The 21,117-nt window shown below is 36.4% G+C and overlaps 3 protein-coding genes across 3 annotated transcripts; 2 read left to right on the forward strand and 1 right to left on the reverse strand.

Moving 5' to 3' along the window:
* The first annotated feature begins 3,724 nt into the window (after positions 1–3,724).
* On the forward strand, positions 3,725–6,232 carry LOC9324219 (WAT1-related protein At1g60050). Its single transcript, XM_002886592.2, has 7 exons — positions 3,725–4,104; positions 4,216–4,278; positions 4,417–4,533; positions 4,635–4,893; positions 5,056–5,214; positions 5,311–5,462; positions 5,843–6,232. Exons 1-7 carry the CDS (start codon positions 3,902–3,904, stop codon positions 6,009–6,011), a joined length of 1,122 nt encoding a protein of 373 aa, XP_002886638.1. The 5' UTR covers positions 3,725–3,901; the 3' UTR covers positions 6,012–6,232.
* Positions 6,233–8,294: 2,062 nt separating this feature from the next.
* LOC9322705 (nucleobase-ascorbate transporter 7) lies at positions 8,295–11,610 on the forward strand. The gene is made up of 14 exons (XM_002886593.2): positions 8,295–8,383; positions 8,501–8,636; positions 8,709–8,806; positions 8,894–9,070; positions 9,145–9,245; positions 9,328–9,403; positions 9,481–9,540; positions 9,625–9,809; positions 9,898–9,994; positions 10,095–10,181; positions 10,575–10,633; positions 10,725–10,894; positions 10,979–11,139; positions 11,242–11,610. Exons 2-14 carry the CDS (start codon positions 8,513–8,515, stop codon positions 11,458–11,460), a joined length of 1,614 nt encoding a protein of 537 aa, XP_002886639.1. The 5' UTR covers positions 8,295–8,383; positions 8,501–8,512; the 3' UTR covers positions 11,461–11,610.
* A 3,927-nt stretch (positions 11,611–15,537) lies between these two features.
* Positions 15,538–17,528, reverse strand: LOC110230872. Its single transcript, XM_021035073.1, has 3 exons — positions 16,118–17,528; positions 15,724–15,941; positions 15,538–15,660 (listed from the first exon to the last, which is right to left on the reverse strand). Exons 1-3 carry the CDS (start codon positions 17,526–17,528, stop codon positions 15,538–15,540), a joined length of 1,752 nt encoding a protein of 583 aa, XP_020890732.1.
* Between the last annotated feature and the right edge of the window lie 3,589 nt (positions 17,529–21,117).

The raw sequence follows: 21,117 nt of genomic DNA on the forward strand, positions 1-21,117 counted from the left end.
TTCAAATTTTGGGTATTACCTAATGCGAACCAAAAAACGAAATAAATCTCTATAAATTCATTCGGGTAAAGGGAATCGAACCGCCAACTTCGTATCTTTCTTTGGTACCGATCTTTTTGTCCAGGACTACAGTTCTGTAAACAGAAACTGTCTTATTTTGAGGTACAATTCAACATTAACCAAAAAAAACATAGATATCACCTATAAGTCGGGAAAACGGCATATTCCTCCCTAAACTAAGTTGCTTTGGCTAATTCATCCCTGAAACTTTGTCTCGTGCCTAAACCCACATGAACTAACATAGAGTTTGAATTTCCTTCCTGAACAAAACAAATCCGGACTAAACCCACAAATCGTTAAACGCCGTTATTGTTCGGTTAACGAACATCTGACTAGGAAGCCACATCATCGATCTAAGCGACTGTGTTTTGAGGTGAAAACGGCCTATTCCCCCATAAACTAAGTTGTTTTGGCTAATTCATCCCTGTAATTTTATCTCATGCCCAAACCCACATGAACTAACATAAAGTTTGAATTTCCTACATGCACAAAACAAATATGGACTAAATTGATGGATGAAGAATCTAATTGAATAGACAGTTGCTGGGATTAAAGGTGTTTTAGGGTATGAATTCTAAGATTTTGATGAATTTTCAGATGTGTGCTTGAACAGGTTTAGTTGGAGCTAGATTCAGCACCTCCGAATCCACCAACAAAAATAACAAGTGGGAGATACGTTAGGCTCATAAGCCCATAGTGAAGAGAAGCGGAGCTGGCTCCGAATCAGGACTAAGTGAGGCGAGATCTCGGCATGGACATGTGATGTAGGAGAGGTTAATGCGGACCTCGGACCGAATATCCTAGGAAGAGTATCTATATAAAGATGAGAGAAGACCTAGAAAAGGCATCGCCTACTTACTGGAAAAAACTCTTTACTACTTTATGCACTTGTATTCACAAGATCTAGTCAGCTGGTCATTAACGGAACAGTAACATTGTTTAGCAGCTGGTCATTAACGGAACATTAACATCGTTTAACGATTTGTGGGTTTAGTCTGGATTTGTTTTGTTCATGTAGGACATTCAAATTTTATGTTAGTTCATGTGGGTTTTGGGCATGAGATAAAATTACAGGGATGAATTAGCCAAAACAACTTAGTTTATGGGGGAATAGGCCGTTTTCCCCTCAAAACACAGTCACTTAGATCGATGATGTGGCATCCTAGTCAGATGTTCGTTAACGGAACAATAACGGCGTTTAACGATTTGTGGGTTTAGTCCGGATTTGTTTTGTTCAGGGAGAAAATTCAAACTCTATGTTAGTTCATGTGGGTTTAGGCACAAGACAAAGTTTCAGGGATGAATTAGCCAAAACAACTTAGTTTAGGGAGGAATAGGCCGTTTTCCCCCTATAAGTCATATGTGATTATGAAAAACAAGCCTAATTTACTAAAATGATAAAGTCACAATAATTAAGATTAGTTCTCTACATTATACTACGGAAGTTTTCATTTTTAACTTATTTAATTTGTGAAGACAGTTAATAGATAACATTCTCCATATTTTTGGCGCCTCACCATCGTGGGAATATTTCAAATGCCGTCACCATTTAATCCCAACATTAATATATTTAGTGACGTTTCATTCCCCCAACTGCTACGTCAAAGGAAATGCGACTCTTATCGAACAAGAAAATTTCAAAGTCAAACATTATATGATATGATTTGTTTCTTTAAAAAACAATGGTTTGAAACACCGTTGTTGAGATTAGGGTTTTCATTTTATTTTGTTGGTCTGTCTATAAAGAATGTTTCTGGAGTTTTCATATTATTTTGTGGGTTTTATTTGAGGTTAGAGTTTTCATATTATTTTGTTGGTGAATATTTTGTTCAGTGTCGATTATATACAAGTGGCTAACACTTTCTTGGAAACGGTAAATCTTTTAGCTCATTCATCTCAAATCGAACCACATTTTCTTGATTGCTTATATCCGTTTGTGTTTATTGGACTCTAAGACTATGTAAGATATTATTGATTATTAACTCAAAATCAGTTGATACTTGATCATAATAGATATTCAGTAGATTGACCAAGACTTTTTAGAAATGATTGTTGGTCCCTTCAATATTATTCAGTAGATTGAAATTAACAACGAAAACAACATTGTTGTGGCTTATATATTAAAACACATCTCTGCGTATAGGAAGAGTCGAACTTTGGATCTCTTGCAAACAAATCACATTTGACCTCTTGCACTAAATCGATGTACACTATTAATTATGCAAAAAAAACCACAACTATTACCACCATTACTACCACAATCATTAAAGAGTCAATTTGTGCAGAAGTATTATTGGAGCATCAAATTAAGAAAAAAACATTAGGGTTGCATGTCTTAGACAACAAAAAAATAAACGTTGAAATGGGTCTTCAATTGGTAAGTATTTACAAGAAAACCAGCCATTTTTGACGTCATGCGCGTGAGGGAGAAGTATTTGGCTTTACGAAACCGAAAGAACAATCTGACATAACTTAAATGCTCAACAGTTGAACTAAGAGTTATTTGGGACAAACAGGACAAAGTGACTGTCATTTAATGCAGACAGCTTTAATTTGAGTTTTGCGAAATTTGAATGGACCTCCATATAGTATTTACAACAATTTTGGACCTTCACATATAGATCTATAAAGAGTATATGGAGATTTAAGGAGCGTAGATGGACGATACACTCATGCATTCATTTTGAGTAAACATGTCCCAATTAATTAAAGAATTAGTAGTTATCTATAAATTTAGCTACATATCCATATACTTTCATAAAGTTATATATCGATCTATATAGTGCTAAATTTATTAATAGATATTTATGCAATTAGGTTAGTGGTTTAAAATCCGATTTGGACATTCACAAATAATCATAGATCCACCATATTCCTGGATGCCTAAGAAATAACTACATGCAAGCATAAAAGTATACATCTATGATTATTTGTGAATGTCCAAATCGGATCTAACAAATCAGGTATTAAACACGTAAAAGTCAGATAACAAGGACACACATCATGACCTCGAAAATAACATAAAGCATTTATTGCAATTGTCCAGAGTAATTGTGTCGATGATGTCTCCAATTTCATCAGCGCGTAGGGTTAAATTCGGGATAAATGTGGGCTAATTATTATTAATGTCTTAGACTATTTGACATAATACTGAAAATTTTATTAGCCCAAAAAGGATTGTCTTTCACCCAATTATCTCATCATTAAAACGTCGTTTTCCGTAATAAAATTGTTGGGGTATTATTCATTATATGGCGTAGAATTATTCACTTTTTGATTATATTTATACTTGAGCCCACTTCTTCCACAAACATGATTATATTTTTAAAATATTTTTAAATTAAATGATTTTTTTGTACAAATAATTATGATACGTAAAAAAAACGAAATATATATAGTCTTGTTAAGGATTGTTGGTGGAATGTGTACCAAAATTTGATTTATTCTTCTCGTATATTTTAAAATAGAAGGGAACGTTCAACAAAAAAACTATTCAGATATATAAGTCATAATAGTTGAGGCGAAACGAATTATTAGCTTCATCGCCTCTCCAAAGGTTAACTAATGACTGTCTCCACGTCTAGAAAAAACCTTCTTCTTCATTTGGCCCTCCACTTACATGCAACCACATATATAAATATTAATGAAGACATACTAATACATTCATTACAAGACAACCCTAACAAAGTTGTGTTGTGGACTTGGTCTCTCATCTTCTCCGAGAGAGAAAGAGAGAGACAGGATCAACAAATTTCCGACTCGTCTTAGCCGATATATCTATTGACACAAATTTTGGCAGTCCTAGGCCGTGCATTATCGACATAAGCCGTACACAACCGATATGGGATTAATGGATACAAGATGGGAAACCATAGTTCCATTTACTGTTATGGCGTTGATGGAGGCATGTACCATTGCACTCACCATCTTGGCTAAGACCTCACTGACTGGTGGCATGAGCCCTTTTGTGTTCATCGTCTACACCAACGCTCTTGGCTCTCTCCTTCTCCTCCCTTACTCTTTCTACTTCCATAGAGATGAAAGGTACCTTTTTTTATATAAAGAGATGAAAGGTACTTAAAGTGCATGATCTATGTATCTATGTCATTTTCATTATAAGCTGTTATGATAATATATATGTTCTATCATTTGCAGCGACGATGAACCCTTCCTCACGAAACCTTCCCTTGTTCGAATCTTCCTACTCGGTTTTACAGGGTCAGTTTAAATCTCTATTTCTCTGTCAATTTTGATCAAAAACTAAATATATTCAGACTTTATATATAGTAAGTTTTTAGTAAAGACATAATTATATTATATAGCTTAGATTTTATAATTAATTCTTTTCTTGACCAGGGTGTTTTTGTTCCAAAACATGGCATTTTTGGGGCTAAGTTATAGCTCTCCAATTGTGGTATGTGCCATGGGCTTGCAATCACCTGCTTTCTCCTTCTTGCTATCTCTTGCTCGCGGGTAAACTAATTACTTCTATCAAAATTTAGTTATGTTTTATAATTGAACTCTAACAAACTATATTTCTTTGATTTTAATTTATTTTGAATATAAATTAATAGGGAAGGAGGGTTAGGATGGGCAAGTAAGAGAACAAAAGGAAGAGTGATAGGCACGTTAATATGCTTCACAGGAGCCTTTGTTGAAGTTATTTACTTAGGCCCTTTTATAAGACCTTCTCATCCTTCATCCCCAAACTCCAATTTCCTTGCTACAATCTCACACTATTTAACTTTCTTCAAAAATTCTGACAATTGGGTTCTCGGCTCTCTCCTCCTCGCATGCGCCACGCTCTCAATCTCCATTTGGAATATTATACAGGTAATCAAAATTACGTTTCAAGATATTAAATTTCGAAAACAAATCTTATCATTTGTAGATGAATCCACACACGTCTTAACTCGATTCTGAAGTGATGCATACACGTTTCAATTATTAATTTGTTTTTTTTTTTTTTTTGTTGGTCGGGTTACGGTATATCAGTTGGATACAGTCCAAAAATATCCTCAAGTGATGAAAGTAGTGTCTGCCTATAGCTTAGCTGGGACACTCCAATGTGCAATCTTCTCAGCGTTCATGGAGCCAGACCTAAGTGCATGGAAACTCAAACTTAACATGGACTTATATCTCATTATCGCCACGGTATATCTATGTGATCATATATCATAATTACTATATAGTGTGGATTTCGTAATATGGGGCTTTCTATATTTAATCATATTGTTGATTTATATATAGGGGATATTTGGGAGCATAATCAGAACAAGTGTTCAAGTGAAGTGCTCAAAAATGAAGGGGCCTTATTATGTGCCACTCTTTAAGCCATTTGGGATCCTTTGGGCTTCCATTTTTGGCACAAGCTTCTTTGTCAATAGTCTTCACTATGGAAGGTAAATAGAATTTTCGAAAGTTATATTTAAACTAGGAAAAGAGTCCAATTTTATTCTAGTATTCTATTGTTAATAACTTTCATTTCTTTTTAATCCAAGTCAGATTTTTATTTTTTCAATCTGGATTTCGTTCAGCGACTTTCGTGAAATAATATTAGAGAAATGCTTAATATCAAAACAAATATGGATAACTTATGATTTTGATTCCGGTTCAAAATTTTTTATATAGAAAACTAAGTTTTCGCTTAGTTTAGATTTTCCGGTAACGTTCAAGTTTTCTTTTTGATATTTTGAGAAATCAATTTTTTTTCGTTTTTACGTATCAATTTTCGATTTGATTTTGATAATTCGGGTTATTAATGTGAACTTCTTGTGAACAGTGTGTTAGGAGCTGCAATAGCAGGAACTGGATATCTATTGATAATGTGGAGTCAAGTTCAAAAAGAAGATCAAAACGAAATGGCGGAGAAAAACGATAATCATCAATTGGATTCAGATGAACAGACAACTCCACTTTTGCTCGCGAATGATGATTTTGATCAAGTATAATTCAGAAAGGGTTGTTTGCCAAATATTTTTAGTTGTGTTATGTTACACAAAAATTAAAGGTAAGTATATCGAAGTAATTATATTAAAAAAAATAAAAAAGCAAATGAGTGTGAAACAAAACAAACATATATGAAGTCTTGTAACATTTTCGGTAATGAAAGGAATGTATCAAATTCTATCAAAATTAAAAGTACATATGAGTTATTAAAAAGAAATCATTTTTACTTTTTATCCAAATAAAACTCACGATGTCGTCTTTTCTGGAACTCGGTTGATCTATTTTTTAGGCAAAAGAACTAAAAAGTTGAAGTAGTGTTCACATAGTACTCATTGATTCGTCAAATTTTTAAATTGAGAAGTCATCCTCAATAAGCATAAAGAATATATAATTAAGATAGAATTTTACGCTAAATAAAAACATCCCAAAACTGATAACCCCATTATAATATGGTTCCAATTTAGAAAATTATAGTACTAATAGAGTTATTAAAGGTAGAAGAGAAGTACGCAGGGTCTAGGGATTGCTTCGACTTTACGCATGTAAAGGTGTGAGAAACGACTTTTATTTTACTTTATTTTCTTTCTATTGCATTTTTTTTAATTAGAAAGTTCTGGATGGAGTCTCATTCATTTTTTAAGTTCGGCATAATATTTAAACTTTCACCTCTACTAGCCAATATTTTTTAAAGTCGATTATGTAACCTCTTAAAATACTTTAAGGTATTGATTTATAGATAGATTTTTCTAATTTCATATTTCTTTGTGATAATTAATCTTTTTCTAAAACCAATTACAAAGAAAAGAGTAATTATTATATGGGCTTTCTTATTATATCTAGAAAACAACACCAAAATTAAAGTCATATTTCACTAAACAAAATTAATGCAAATTCAATAGAACACAAACAAAAGTAAAGTCATATTTCACTAAAAAAAATTTACATGCATATATAACTTTAAACAATTATTAAATTATAATATTGAGGAGACCAAATATTTACATGTTTTTTTTAAAAAAAATATGAACTTATTATTTTATCGAATTGTGTCAAATATTACATTGGCCTAAGTCAGAACCGAATTTTTTTATTAATTTATAGTAATTATTAATTTATCGAATATTAATTTATAAAAATTTATTATATTTTAGCTAGTCCGTTGCTAGTAAGGATTTAGTCCGCTTAAAACTGTTATTTACATTGGATTTACCTGTAATCTTATTTTTATAGACATCTAAAGTTATTATCCTAACCCACCTTATGGCAACGTGGTTTATACTTGATCTCCAAATTCTCGGCTCGAGCTGATACTTTACTCGAATTGTTTCTTTCTGTCGTATGTTACGTTATATAACAGCACATGTATTTTGATCAAAGCATATATATTACAAATGATGATTAATCTATCGGATCTAGGCCCACACAGCTGTAGTCCTGTGGTAGTTGAGAATTGGAGAAATGTTTGAAGGAACTAACCCAAGTTCGATCCACACTGGAAACAAAAAACACATCTGTGTGGGAAGTCTGGGCTTGGACCAAAGGCCCAAGCAGTTAACCTGATAGTCCAGTAACAGGCGATCTGACTACTCCTGACATTAGTCGGAAAACATTCCAAACTCGGGATAGACAGTGTGGTGGCTCTTCAGAAAGAAGTCCACTCTAAAACACTTCGATGCATTTCTACCGAGGCTGACCGGATCAGCCGATAGGATTTATTAAAAAATAAAAATGATGAAGGATTCTACGTAGACCCTTTTTCACAACACTCAGATCTCCTACTAAGGATTCTTGAATGTGACATACCAACAATGGACATTCTTATCCACAGATAATTTGTAAAAGTATGTTAATTTCACAATTTTCTCCCCCGAATTTAGACCTTCCAATTCTCCTAGATAATTTGTTGGTTGAGCTCACGACTTTGAATAATACCCTCCACAATTTGATACAATTTTCTTTTGAAGTAATCATTTTAGCATACCAATATCATTTTTTTTACGTCATATTTTTTTTTTATTTGTAAATATATTTACGTATTTGTCTGATTCACAATTTATGCTATCTATATTATAATCATTAAAATTTAAAAGTAATTTAAAAATATCTCTTTTCCTCTTCCTCTTCACATTGAAGTTTTTGTTTTTTTTTTCTTTCTTTTTATTAATAGGTTCCGTGTCCTCCAAGTGGTTCTTTCTTCTCAAAGGTCTTTAAACTAAAACGCGCAAAATCAACTTTTTTGACGTTCTTGCTTTATATTGACGGTTTCTTACATAAATTCCCCGACAAATGTCTTTCTCTTTTTCTAGTTTCATCTTCGTCTTCTTTCACTTTCTCACTCTCATTTCCTTAACCCTTTTTCACTTTCGGTGTCTAGGTTTGTATTTTCTCTTCCTAGGCTCCTACAAAATTCACTTGTTCTTCAAGATTCCAGCAAAAAGACTCAATCTTTCTCTGTTTTTTCTTCTCTTGAATTGCCTTTGAGTTTCATCAGAAGTGAAAGGAAATGGCCGGTGGTGGTGGAGGAGGAGGGATAGCGCCGCCGCTAAAACAAGATGAGCTTGAGCCACATCCCGTGAAAGATCAACTTTCTTCTATCTCTTATTGCATCACAAGTCCTCCTCCTTGGCGTAACCATCTTCTCTCATACTTTCATTTGTGCAATGTGTTATCTTTGTTCTAAAGATCAGTTTTTTTTTCAGCGGAGGCAATACTTTTAGGTTTTCAGCATTACTTGGTGATGCTTGGAACAACTGTTCTCATTCCAACATATTTAGTTCCACAGATGGGTGGTGGAAATGTAAGTTTTCTTCTCAGACAAGTCAATTCAAATGAATATTTTGGAAAAGCTCTGTTTCTGATTGGAGAATGTATTCATTTGGTGTAGGAAGAGAAGGCAAAGATGGTTCAGACATTGCTTTTTGTTTCTGGACTTAACACTTTATTGCAAAGCTTCTTTGGGACTCGACTTCCCGCGGTCATTGGAGGCTCTTATACCTATTTACCAACCACTCTTTCGATCATTTTGGCTGGTCGGTACAACGACATTCTTGATCCTCAGGAGGTTAGTGGAAAAAAAAATCAGAGTCTCTCTGTTTCTTTGTCAGATTTTTTAATTGATAGAGATAAAAATTGCAGAAATTTAAGAGGATAATGCGAGGAATCCAGGGTGCTCTTATCGTTGCCTCGATTCTTCAGATCGTTGTTGGCTTCAGCGGGCTTTGGCGCAATGTAGTTAGGTTAGCTAAAACATTCATTCATATAAAACCAAATGATTCTCTTCTACTACTTTCTGATGATTGATGTTTTTACTTTCTTTAGGCTCTTGAGTCCTCTCTCTGCAGTTCCTCTAGTAGCACTAGCCGGTTTTGGACTTTATGAGCACGGTTTCCCTCTGGTGTGTATTGCTTTACTTGATCTCTCTTACGGTTTGATAACATTTTCTTGAATACTGAGTTGTTATTTCTATTGCAGCTAGCCAAATGCATTGAGATTGGACTGCCTGAGATCATCCTTCTACTTATATTCTCACAGGTTAAAGCTCGGCGAAAAGCTCTCTTCTCGTTATTTCGAAAGATATGTTAACTAGATATTCATCTTTATGGTTTGTTTCTGCAGTACATTCCTCATCTCATTCGAGGAGAAAGACAAGTCTTTCATCGATTTGCTGTTATTTTCTCTGTGGTTATCGTCTGGATTTACGCACATCTACTTACCGTTGGTGGAGCCTATAAGAACACAGGAATCAACACTCAGACAAGTTGCAGAACAGATCGTTCCGGCCTTATTGGAGGCGCTCCATGGTTAGAGAAACTTTCTGTCTTTATCTTTGTGTATTCTCTAATGACATTATTTGGCTACAAAATTTAGACTGATTCCTGATGATTCCAGGATAAGAGTGCCTTATCCTTTTCAATGGGGACCTCCAACATTTCATGCCGGTGAAGCTTTCGCTATGATGGCTGTTTCATTTGTTTCCCTTATTGAGGTCAGATTCATCTAAAATATTTTTCTTTTTGCTGCAACAACACTAAACACTTATTCTTTGCGTGCATTCATGTTCTTGTACTTGTGATTCATGTAAACAGTCCACAGGGACTTACATTGTTGTGTCAAGGTTTGCAAGCGCAACTCCACCGCCACCTTCTGTTCTTAGCCGTGGAATCGGTTGGCAGGTAACATTGAAAAAGTTCTTCATCTCAATCAGCCCCGGCTCAATATATTTGAGAGCCTTAGGGCAAAAAAAAATTTTTTGGCCTATTATTATATACAAAGAGAAAATTTACTTAATTTTTAAAAATTTTGCGGAGTTTTTATAGTAAAAATTGTTATTTTAAAAATTTTGGGCCTTTTTATACATTTTCTTATAAATAATTAGGCCTCTTAAAATATAATTTTCATATTAATAATATTTTTAAAAAATATTTGGGCCTTTTTTATATGTAAATTTTTTTATAAAAAAAAAAGCCCCGGGCCGTCGCACTTCCGCCCTACCCATCTGAGCCGGGGCTGATCTCAATTTCCCTCATTTGATTGTATATTTAAGCAAATGCATTTTTTATGTATAGGGCGTTGGAGTACTTCTCTGTGGATTATTTGGAGCAGGAAATGGAGCATCTGTATCAGTGTAAGACCTCTATGAGAAAATAAAGTATTGCAACCGTAAAAAACAACAATCTTTATTGCAAAATCGACAATTTTTTCTTATGATATTGCAGAGAAAATGCCGGTTTGTTAGCGCTAACACGCGTTGGTAGCAGAAGGGTAGTTCAAATATCAGCTGGTTTCATGATTTTCTTCTCCATTCTTGGTAAATTTGGGGCCATCTTTGCTTCGATTCCCGCTCCAATCGTCGCAGCATTACATTGCTTGTTCTTTGCATACGTTGGTACGTTTCTTGAAACAACTTTTCATTTTACTCAAAACGCTATGTTTTTCAAACCGTAATATGAGCAAACAAATAAAATTGCAGGTGCTGGTGGTCTAAGCTTACTTCAGTTCTGTAATCTAAACAGCTTCAGAACAAAATTCATCCTCGGATTCTCGGTCTTCATGGGCTTATCGATACCACAGTACTTCAACGAGTATACAGCTGTTAACAAGTATGGACCAGTTCACACACACGCAAGATGGGTAATAAAACAAAACAAGAACCTTAATATCTTTTTGATATCTTCTCACTTATGATAAGTTTGTAACCAAAACACAATGCTGATTTTGTTGTGTTCTTTGCAGTTCAATGATATGATCAATGTACCATTCTCCTCTAAAGCATTTGTGGCTGGGATTTTGGCATTCTTTCTTGATGTAACATTGTCATCTAAAGACAGTGCCACAAGGAAAGACCGAGGGATGTTTTGGTGGGATCGTTTTATGTCTTTTAAATCGGATACTAGAAGTGAAGAGTTTTACTCTTTGCCTTTCAATCTCAACAAGTATTTTCCCTCTCTGTAAACATTGAAAATTATGCTGAGAAAGAGTTCATTGGCTAGGAGGCACTGACTCTACTCTATGTAGAACATTTTGTATCTGTAAACTCTGTTTTCTCAAACTGTGTCCCGTTTATTTATTTGATAATGTACTTCTCTGTAGTGTTTGCCTGTTTTCAGCTTGGGCACGTGCACAGCTTGCCGTTTAAGATATGTGTGTTACTCGGGCTGTCAATATTTTTGTCTATAGAGTTACAGTTACTCGTGTATTGGGCTGTCAATGCGATCCGAAGCCCACATACGAGTCGAAACTTTGAAACCATTTTGTAAATTACGGGTTTCGTGATAACTTAAGCCGTAATTTTTTATTTTTTTTTTGTTCGTATTGTCTCATCTAGGCCCGGGCAAATAAACCGAATCGAATATATTGAACCGAAACCGAAGCAAAAAACACAGAACCAAACCGAACCAAAGATTTGAAAATAACCGAATAGATAGTAAATTTAATAACCGTAACCGAATCGGTACCGAACCGAAATATTTCGGATAACCGAAATATCCGAAATACAATTATATTTTCAAAATAATTAGTTATTTATAGACCAAATAATCAAAAATACTTGAAAAATATGTAAAAATAGTTAAAATACTCGAAAATAACCGAAATATATCCAAAAATATCCGAAAATACTCAAAAATAACCGAAATATCCGAAAATATCATAAGCAAAATAACCGAATGGATACTAAATTTTAAAACCGAAAGAACCGGAACCGGAGCGAAACCGAACCAAAAATTTAAAATATCCGAATGGATACTAAAATTTGAAACCGAAAGAACCGAAACCGAATGGACCCAACCGATAACCGAACGGTTAACCGAAAGCCCAGGCCTAGTCTCATCTCACGTTTTTTTTTTTTCCGGTATAGTCTCATCTCGCGGTTTTATGTGTGTGTTTTTATATAATTTAAGTGATCCTAAAATATTTTTAGGCCCAAAGACTAATTATGAAGACCAGGAAAATCATGTTAGAATTCAAATCCTGGTGGCTAATGCTATTTGAACCCAGGTGGCGGAGATTTTTCTCTCTTTTATCACTGGACCAAGACGACTTGGTTATTTTATGCTTCCATTGAATTCAACTTGAAATATAAACGACATGCAAGAGTCGCAATCCAAAAATAGCGGACGAGGACATGAAAACTCCCAAAAACATACATCAAACGAAAGTGGAATAAACAAATTGCAGAAGGAAACAAGAAAAAAAAAAAACCCAAACAACCCAAATACATTATAACCAATCGATTATTTCTCGGATTCAAATTCCAAAAATTAATTTTACATACAAAACCTAAACCTTTGCTTAATAAAATAAATCTGAGATGAGAAAAACACACACAAACGGAAAAATACAAAACTCTTCTTACCACAAACTATGGTGAAGAGCCACGGAGGCGGTGAGACACATCCAAGATCTAGAGACTGTTGAGAATGATCGTCTTTTGAAAAAATAAAAGAGATGGAGATCTTCGTTGGTGAATTTTCCATCTGAAGACTGCCTTTTCCATAGAAAGAAACGGTCAGATCAGAAGCTGAGTTGGATAGAGACATAAAAGCATCTACATTTGTTAAGATACTCTTAATAATAAAATAATAATATTTCTAATATAATTTAGTTATTAAATTAAATTTAAATTTTTCAGAAAACTAAACCAATAATTAAGTGACATGTGTAAGATTTCTTATTTAAAACTCATGAGTTCTTAAACAAGAATCCCTGTCAATCCTTCTCTCCTACTTTTTTTTTTGTTTATTAAGATTTTAATGGAAGTATCTAAATGGGGTATCTAACTTAGATACCTCCATTAGAAATGCTCTAAACATAAGCTTTAGAAACTCAATGTGGATCGAATTTAAGTTTCATATATCAAGATCTAAAAATCAAGATGGGAAACAGTTGGAAGAAAAAATGATCTCGATATGTTGAACAAAGGAAACAAAATGAAATTATACCAGGAGAGAACCCCTGGCTCTGGCACTTAAGAAGTCATCGAAATCGGTTATCTTAAGCGGCGGCGAGTTTTCTTAGAGAGAAAGGATAGCCTTTTTTATGTTTTTATTTGTTACCTACTATTTACCCTTTTTAAAAATATGTGTATTTATATTTTACAGTATTTTATTACTATTATTAAATATTTTGTTTTAGTGAAAAGCTTTTGATAAATTTTTAATTGATGTACTAAAAGGGTTAGATAAAAAAAAATTACTAAAATTTTCAAACAATCACATAACACAAATGCAAACATACTATTTTAGTGTCTACGAATTCAGTAAAATTTTAAAATTTTAATTACAAAACAAAATTTTTCAAACTACGGAGGAGGCTAAGATAGGCGCATGCCCGTCTGGCCGTCTCTACCCTTAAGCAATATAGACATTTTTCATGGATCCAAAACTATTTTTTAAAAATTTGGTACAAAAAAAAGCCTAGTTTTTAGAAAAAAATTTATTTTAAATTGGTTTTACCAAAGGCCTTCTTATATATTGAGGTGACACTGTCTTAGACGAGCCAAGTTTGATCCACTTGATCGGCCCTATGTAAGAAATTTATAAGTGGGACTGAAACCATGTTTGCGTTGTTGATCCAAATTCAGTAGTTTAAACGTGGTTCATAATTTCTCAATACATTTTGTTAAAAATTGAAAAATTATATACAATTTTATCAACGAAGACAAATCTATTCAACTTTGAACTCATTGAATTTATCTCTTTTTGAAGTAATATGAAAAGAACATGAGGACAATCGTTCCCAAGAAAAAAAACTTTTCTCTCTTCTCTCTCTTCCCAAGTAGATCTAGGGTTTCGTCACTTTCAGTTCTTCATCGTTGGGCGGCTGGTTTCAGGAAGAGATACGGTGGTTGACGGCCATTCATCTCCGGCGGTATGAGGCGTGGTAAATCTGGTCTTGTTGCTTCTCGGCGGCCCCTTTCACGTCCTTTCTGAGAAGCTACTACTCCGTATCTTGCGGGTTTGAGGACGCCTGCGAGAGTTTGTGGTGGTTTCTCATGGCTGGGAGGTTGTGGATCTGGCTCCGATTAGCGGCGGAAGGCGAGACCATGATCGGTGGGTGTACTGCTTTGTGAAGGGATTAACTGTGGACCCTTTCGGGTCCTAGATGGCTACGCGTGGGTTGTTGGAGGATGACGGTCTGACTGGCCATCAACCGTCTTCCGCCACCACGATTGGCTTTCTTTTCACCGGATTGATGTTTGGTTAGTCTCGGGTGGTCCAATGGTGACTGATGTTGGAAAGGAGGGTTCGACTCGAGTTCCCTCTTCTTGCTAGGTCGGGGAGTTGAGGGATAGGGTCTCGGTTGTCGCAGATCTGGCTTATTCCGGGAGATAAGCTCCGGGATCGGTGAGTTGATGCCTCAGTTGGCGAAGGGAACTGCTAACTCCAGTCAAGAGCTTCAGGTCGTCTTCTTCACAGCAAAGGAGTAGATCTTGTTAGCATCGGGTGTGGTAGGCTAGATCTGTTGTTTCCGATGTACCGCCCGTTTGTCAGAGTTCTTTTCCGGCGTTTTTTCCGATTTGGGCCTGACCTGCTTTTGTAACCGTTGTTTCTGTCTGGGCCAAAAGCCCAAAGCCCATTTGGGAAGAATAAAAATTTAATTTAAAAAAAAAAAAAAAAAAAAAAATGAAAAGAACATCCAAAATCGATGATCCACATCTTGGTTATATCCTCACCAACTAATGTACTGCCCTTCTTTGTTAGATATCCAAGATACTCTTGTATTTGCTTTTTTTATTTGTTTTTTTTCTTCTTTTCTCTAATCTCCCTCTATATTGGATAAGCAATCCACTGATTTTGAAGATGAGATTTTTTTGTAATGGTAGTAGTCCATTCTCCAGTTTCGCTGTTAATTCTTTAACCTCAAAAGAATCTTGTTCTTCTAAACAACCAACAAACCTAACATCTTGATATGAGCCAGCATATATTCTCTTTGCCATCAAATTCTTCCATGTCTTCATGTAGGCATAGTTGTTGAGGTTTATGAACTTTGCCTCCTAGCTTTGTTTGAAAACATAAAGCTCTGATACTACTATGTTTTGAGATTAAGATTGAAGATTTGTTTAGAAAGATTCAAGCGCCCAAACATCTGTGGTCTAGTGGCAGAGGAATCTTTGGGAAATGGTGAAACTCCCAAACCTGAGTTCGATTCTTCCTGGAAACAAAAACACATTTGTTTGGGAAGTCTGTCAGTTGGGCCTTGGCCCAATTGGTTTACCTGGTAACCAGAAATGTAGGCGGCCTGACTACCCCTGGCATTAGTCGGAAGGCACTCCAAACTCGGATCAGGCAGTGTGGTGGCCCAATTCTGGATCTCATGGATCTCATGGCCCGTTCGACCCGAGTCCGCTCGGAGCTCATGGTATCCGTTGAATCGTTGAACCGTTGAACCGGGAGAAGTCCACTTTGTAGCACCTCGGTGCGTTCCTACCGAGGCTGATCAGATCAGCCGATAGGGTTTATCAAAAAAAAAAAAAAATTCAAGCTTCAACTCTCTTTCTCTATCATCTTCTTTTTTTTTTTTTTTTGTCGGCCAAACATTTCATTAATAATAAGAGAGTACATCATACATTTTTAATAATCCCATGAGATAGTAAAAGGGGAATTTTGACATCTAGCAGTTTTTGCTATAAGATCAGCAGCATTGTTATCACTTCTACAGATGTACTTAAAAGAAAAAGAGCTTATAGTGATGGCTGCTATGTCATCCAAGTAAGGTTGAATCTCCAAAAGGCTAGGAAGTGAATGTGGCAGCTTCGTTGTTTTTTCCAAGTGACGATAGAGAGTGAGTGAATCACCACAGAAGATAACATTTTTGTATTGGAGGCGTCTCACATGTAATAGGGCTTCTTTTAGTGCTAGAGCCTCAGCTTCAAGTGCAGAATTTACAGGATCAACTGAGGAGAATCTTCGGAGGATTCTGCCACCTTGTGGAGTGAGGAGGATCCATCCAATACCTGCCTTTGAGCTTGAATCAGTCCAGGAAGCATCTGCACAACATATCAAGGATGAGGTATGCTGCATAATTTCTTGGAGTGTAGCCACTTTTGGCTTTGCTTTATGCATATTCAATGCATTAGGATCAGATTGAGAATCTTTCCAAAGGTTATAATCCATCAAGGCATATTGTATGATGTCAGGTATAGCCCTTTTTTTGTTGTTAAAAAACAACTCATTGCGAGCTTTCCACAGTCTCCATCCAATAAAAGGAAAGAGGTGTTCTTGAAGCATAGTCTGATCCTTAAGCATCAAAAGATGTTGCATGATATCAGAAAGAAATGTTTTACCCTCTAACTGACCTGGCTGAATTCGAAGTGGTGATAACTCCCATACTTCTTTGGCAAAGCGACACTGAAAGAGAAGATGGAGGATAGACTCTTTTGCATCACCACAAAATATACAGTCTAATAGAATCTTGAGCTTCCTGCGGGCAAGATTATCAGCTACTGGGAGGGCATTGTGAAGAACTCGCCACCAAAAAAGTTTAATTTTTGGTGGGATATTTAACTTCCAGAGTTGCTTCCATAATGTATTTATTGAAGAATTTGCAGGATTATGCTCTGTACCTGGCTTGGTTAATTGATGGTAGCCTGATCTAACTGTGTATTGGCCATCGTTTGTGAAAATCCAGGTAGGAGTGTCATGTGTTTTGATGAGTCGCAATCGAGTTTTCTTGATGAGAGGAATATCTTCTGGATGAACTCTCTCCTGAAGTTTGATATCATCCCACATACTCAAGTTAGGCTTCATAAGATCTGAAACAGTTAGAAGATCAGTGGCAGGGGGTAATAAACTCCTAGCAGGCCTTGGAGGATTGCTCAACCATGGGTCATGCCAGACTTTAATTGTCTTTCCATCACCAACATCCCATTTTAAACCCTGTTTAAGGAGCTGCGTACCTTGGAGGATGCTTCTCCATGAATGACTTGGACGGTGTCCAAGTTTTGCCTCCAGTAAAGAGGATTTAGAGAAGTATTTAGCTCTTAGGACACGGGTAAGCAGTGATTGTGGATCCTTTAGCATTCTCCAGCTTTGTTTTGCTAACAAAGCGATATTAAAAAGATTTAAATCCCTGAATCCCATGCCCCCATATTGCTTCAAGGTAGTCATTGTTTTCCAACCAATCCATGGTATCCTGTGTTTATCCTTTACAGCAGACCACCAGAATCTTTGAATATGTCCTGTAATTTGGGATATTAGTCTCTTAGGAAGCATAAAACAGGACATAGTGTATGTGGGAAGAGCAGTAGCTATAGATTTTATCAAAACTTCTTTCCCAGCCAGTGACAATAAATTTGAATACCAACTTTGAAGTTTATGCTGAACTCTCTGAGTAATGAAGCCAAAAGCATTACATTTATTCTGCCCTATTGCCTCAGGGAGCCCCAAATACTTGCCAAAACCCCCAGTTTTGGAGATACCTGTAACAGCAGTGATAGTTTGCTGGTCTTCAGGACTGATATTTTTGCCAAAGAGAATGGCTGACTTTTGAAAGTTGACATATTGACCTGAAGCTTTTGCATATACATTGAGAATCCAAAGAAGCTTGTGGCATTCATCTGCATTAGCTTGACAGAAAAGCAGAGAGTCATCAGCAAAGAGCATATGAGAGATGGCTGGTCCATTACAACTAGCTTTGAAGCCATGAATCATATTTGTTGCCATTGCATGAGTAAGGAGAGATGAAAGACCCTCAGTGCATAATAGATAGAGATATGGTGAAATAGGATCACCTTGCCGTAAGCCTCGTGATGGGAAGATCTTCTTAGTCGGTGAGCCATTGATGAGCACTGAGTAGGAGACCGATGTAACACACTTCATTACCCATTGACACCATTGATCTGCAAAGCCAAGACGCCTCAGTATTTGCTCTATGTAAACCCATTCAACCTTATCAAATGCCTTGGCAATATCAAGCTTCAAAGCCATAAAAGGATTTTTTATTTTCTTAGTGCGAAGAGAATGCAAAAGCTCATGAGTAATGATAATATTATCAGTTATTAAGCGCCCAGGAATAAAAGCAGACTGAAATTCTGAGATAAGACAATGAAGCCATGGCTTAAGTCTGTCTGCTAAAATTTTGGAGATTAGTTTGTAAGCAATATTGCACAAACTAATAGGCCTGAAGTCTTTTACTTGAGTTGGTGAGTCAATCTTAGGAACAAGACAAATGTAAGTATGATTCATTTCAGGATTTAAATACCCGGTTTGGAAGAAGAGTTGTATGTATCTGATCAAACCTGGCTTAATGATGTCCCAGTCGTTTTTATAAAATCCTGCAGTGAATCCATCAGGGCACGGCGCTTTGTCAACATTCATTTGAGCAAGAGCATGGAGGATTTCTTCCTCTGAGACAGGTAAAGTGAGCTGCTGGTTCATTGCTGGAGTAACTTTGGGTTGAATGTGTTGGAGAACCATATCAAGGTGCTCACTGCCAGAAGAAGTATACAGATTAGTAAAATAAGAGTGGATGATATTCTGGATTTCTTTATCTGACTGCTTGATATTGCCATTATCATCCTCTAGGGCAGTGATACGATTATAGCTTCTTCTTTGCTTTGTTTTGGCGTGGAAGTACTTAGTGTTTTTATCTCATGCTTGCATCCATAAGGTTCTACTCTTTGTTCTCCAGTATTCTTCCTCCGATTTGTATTCTTGCTGTAACTGCTGCTTGAGGTTGGTAATATAATTGAAGTCAAGAGAAGGAGAATTATATGCTTGCTGGAGAGCCTCATGAAGCTGCTGAATCTTGCGATGAGAATTGGTGCTATGCTCCGATTTCCAGGAAGAGAGACTATGCCTGCATCTCTTAAGAGCTTCATGAAACCGATGTGGAGGCAACACGTTACATTTCTCATCCCAAGCATTTTTAAGAATCTGATTTACCTCCTGGTTACTTTTCCAGCGATTGTCATAGCGAAATAGCTTCATGCCCTTCCATTTGTTACCATTCGTATGCAACAGTAAGGGTTTATGATCAGAACCAACCCAATCCAGCATTTAAACCATAGCTTTGGTAAATTTATCCTTCCATTCTGCAGTGGCCACTACTCTATCTAACTTGGACTTTATAGTACCAGAGCTGCGATTTCCAATCAGGTATAGATGCCACCAAATGTTTTAACCTCATGAAGTCCTGATACATTTAACATCCTCCGGAAGTTGAGAAACTGCCATTCTGGCCTGGGTGGACCTCCAAGCTTTTCCTGGTTGTTCTTTATTTCATTAAAGTCTCCGAGAACAACCCTAGGCTTACTCTGATAGAGACTTCCTCTGATTAGGTTTTCCATCTTCTGCCACATAAGTTGTCTTGGCTTTCTCTGAGGATTACCATAAACATAAGTAAGACAAAAGGTAGTTTGGCCTTCAGTAATATACATGTCTGTATAATGAAGAGTAGGGGAAGAGAGGACATCACACTGTACTGTACTCCGCCAAAAGATAGCTAATCCACCACTTAGACCATCAGGGGAGACCAAAATTTGATGATCAAATTGGAGTTCATCACCTAGTTTCTGTACATATAGGTCTTTATTTTTTATTTCTACGAGGAACATGATATCAATCTTATACCTACGATTGATATCCTTTAGATATGGAATTGTCAAGGGGTTCCTCAGCCCTTGACAATTCCAATGCAAGATTCTCATTCGGGCAGTGGTGGCTTCGGGGTATCCACCTCCCCTTGAGCCTGAGTTGAAATGCTGGCTTGGACTCTCTTGTTAGGAGTTGAAACTTCTCCAACTTCTGCTGATGCATTGACCTTCCTCTTAATCCCTCGTATCTGTCCAGACACTGAAGTGGTACCCATTTCTTGAACTGCAAAAGTAGCATTAATTGTGTCTTGGACTTCCCTTGGTTGTGTAGAATCCATATAATCTGCTTGGGACTTATTTTGATCATGATTCTCTGAAGTTTCCATATTCAAATTGGATCCCACTGTTTCTCCCATAGTATCATCAGCACCTTCAGTGGGAGTGTGTGGTTGAGCAACCAGCTGATGCGCATTAGAGATATTGAAGTCATGAATTGGAGCAGAGCCTGGAGGTGGAAGCTGTAATTGCTCTACTTCCTGCAGTTGACGGTTGCATGTTGAAGCTAAATGAGTTAGGCTTCCGCAACTAGAGCAGAATCTACGGAGTTTATCAAAAACAAAACGTATAAGAACTGGTTCTCCATAGTCTTCCAGGTGGAAGTACCGAGCAAAGATTAGCCTTCCTGCAGTGTCAATGGGTACACGAACTCTAACCTCACCAGCTTGTTCTGCGGACGGCTGCTGTATGTGAACTTCATCAACATGGCCTAGGACTCCACCAATTTCCCGAATTAGATTATCATTCCTGGAGTCATCAGGAAGATTTAAGATTTTTACCCAGAATCGAATGACACGAAGATAGTCTGGACTGTTGCGATTGGTCCAGCGATCAACTACAACAAGCCAGTCTTTATAAGTCCATGGACCGTTATCCAGAACAGTAAGAAGCTGGTGCTCATGATTGAAGAAGAACTGAACAGATCCATCCTCATTAATTCGACTGGTTATGCGTCCCTCTAATTTCCAAACCTTCGGCATCATCACCTTTATTCCCGCTGGATTTTGGGAAGGATGGAG

The sequence above is a fragment of the Arabidopsis lyrata genome (genome assembly GCF_000004255.2).
Source record: "Arabidopsis lyrata subsp. lyrata unplaced genomic scaffold ARALYscaffold_2, whole genome shotgun sequence".
Classification (NCBI taxonomy): domain Eukaryota; kingdom Viridiplantae; phylum Streptophyta; class Magnoliopsida; order Brassicales; family Brassicaceae; genus Arabidopsis; species Arabidopsis lyrata.

Coding starts and splice junctions, on each gene's coding strand:
- LOC9324219 (XM_002886592.2), top strand. CDS start 3,902: ATGGGATTAATGGATACAAGATGGGAAACCATAGTTCCATTTACTGTT. Junction 4,105..4,215: donor TACTTCCATAGAGATGAAAG/GTACCTTTTTTT, acceptor TATCATTTGCAG/CGACGATGAACCCTTCCTCA. Junction 4,894..5,055: donor CCATTTGGAATATTATACAG/GTAATCAAAATT, acceptor ACGGTATATCAG/TTGGATACAGTCCAAAAATA.
- LOC9322705 (XM_002886593.2), top strand. CDS start 8,513: ATGGCCGGTGGTGGTGGAGGAGGAGGGATAGCGCCGCCGCTAAAACAA. Junction 9,995..10,094: donor CATTTGTTTCCCTTATTGAG/GTCAGATTCATC, acceptor TCATGTAAACAG/TCCACAGGGACTTACATTGT. Junction 10,182..10,574: donor GCCGTGGAATCGGTTGGCAG/GTAACATTGAAA, acceptor TTTTATGTATAG/GGCGTTGGAGTACTTCTCTG.
- LOC110230872 (XM_021035073.1), bottom strand. CDS start 17,528: ATGCTAAAGGATCCACAATCACTGCTTACCCGTGTCCTAAGAGCTAAA. Junction 15,942..16,117: donor TATAGCAAAAACTGCTAGAT/GTCAAAATTCCC, acceptor TGATCTGATCAG/CCTCGGTAGGAACGCACCGA. Junction 15,661..15,723: donor CCTACATTTCTGGTTACCAG/GTAAACCAATTG, acceptor TTTTGTTTCCAG/GAAGAATCGAACTCAGGTTT.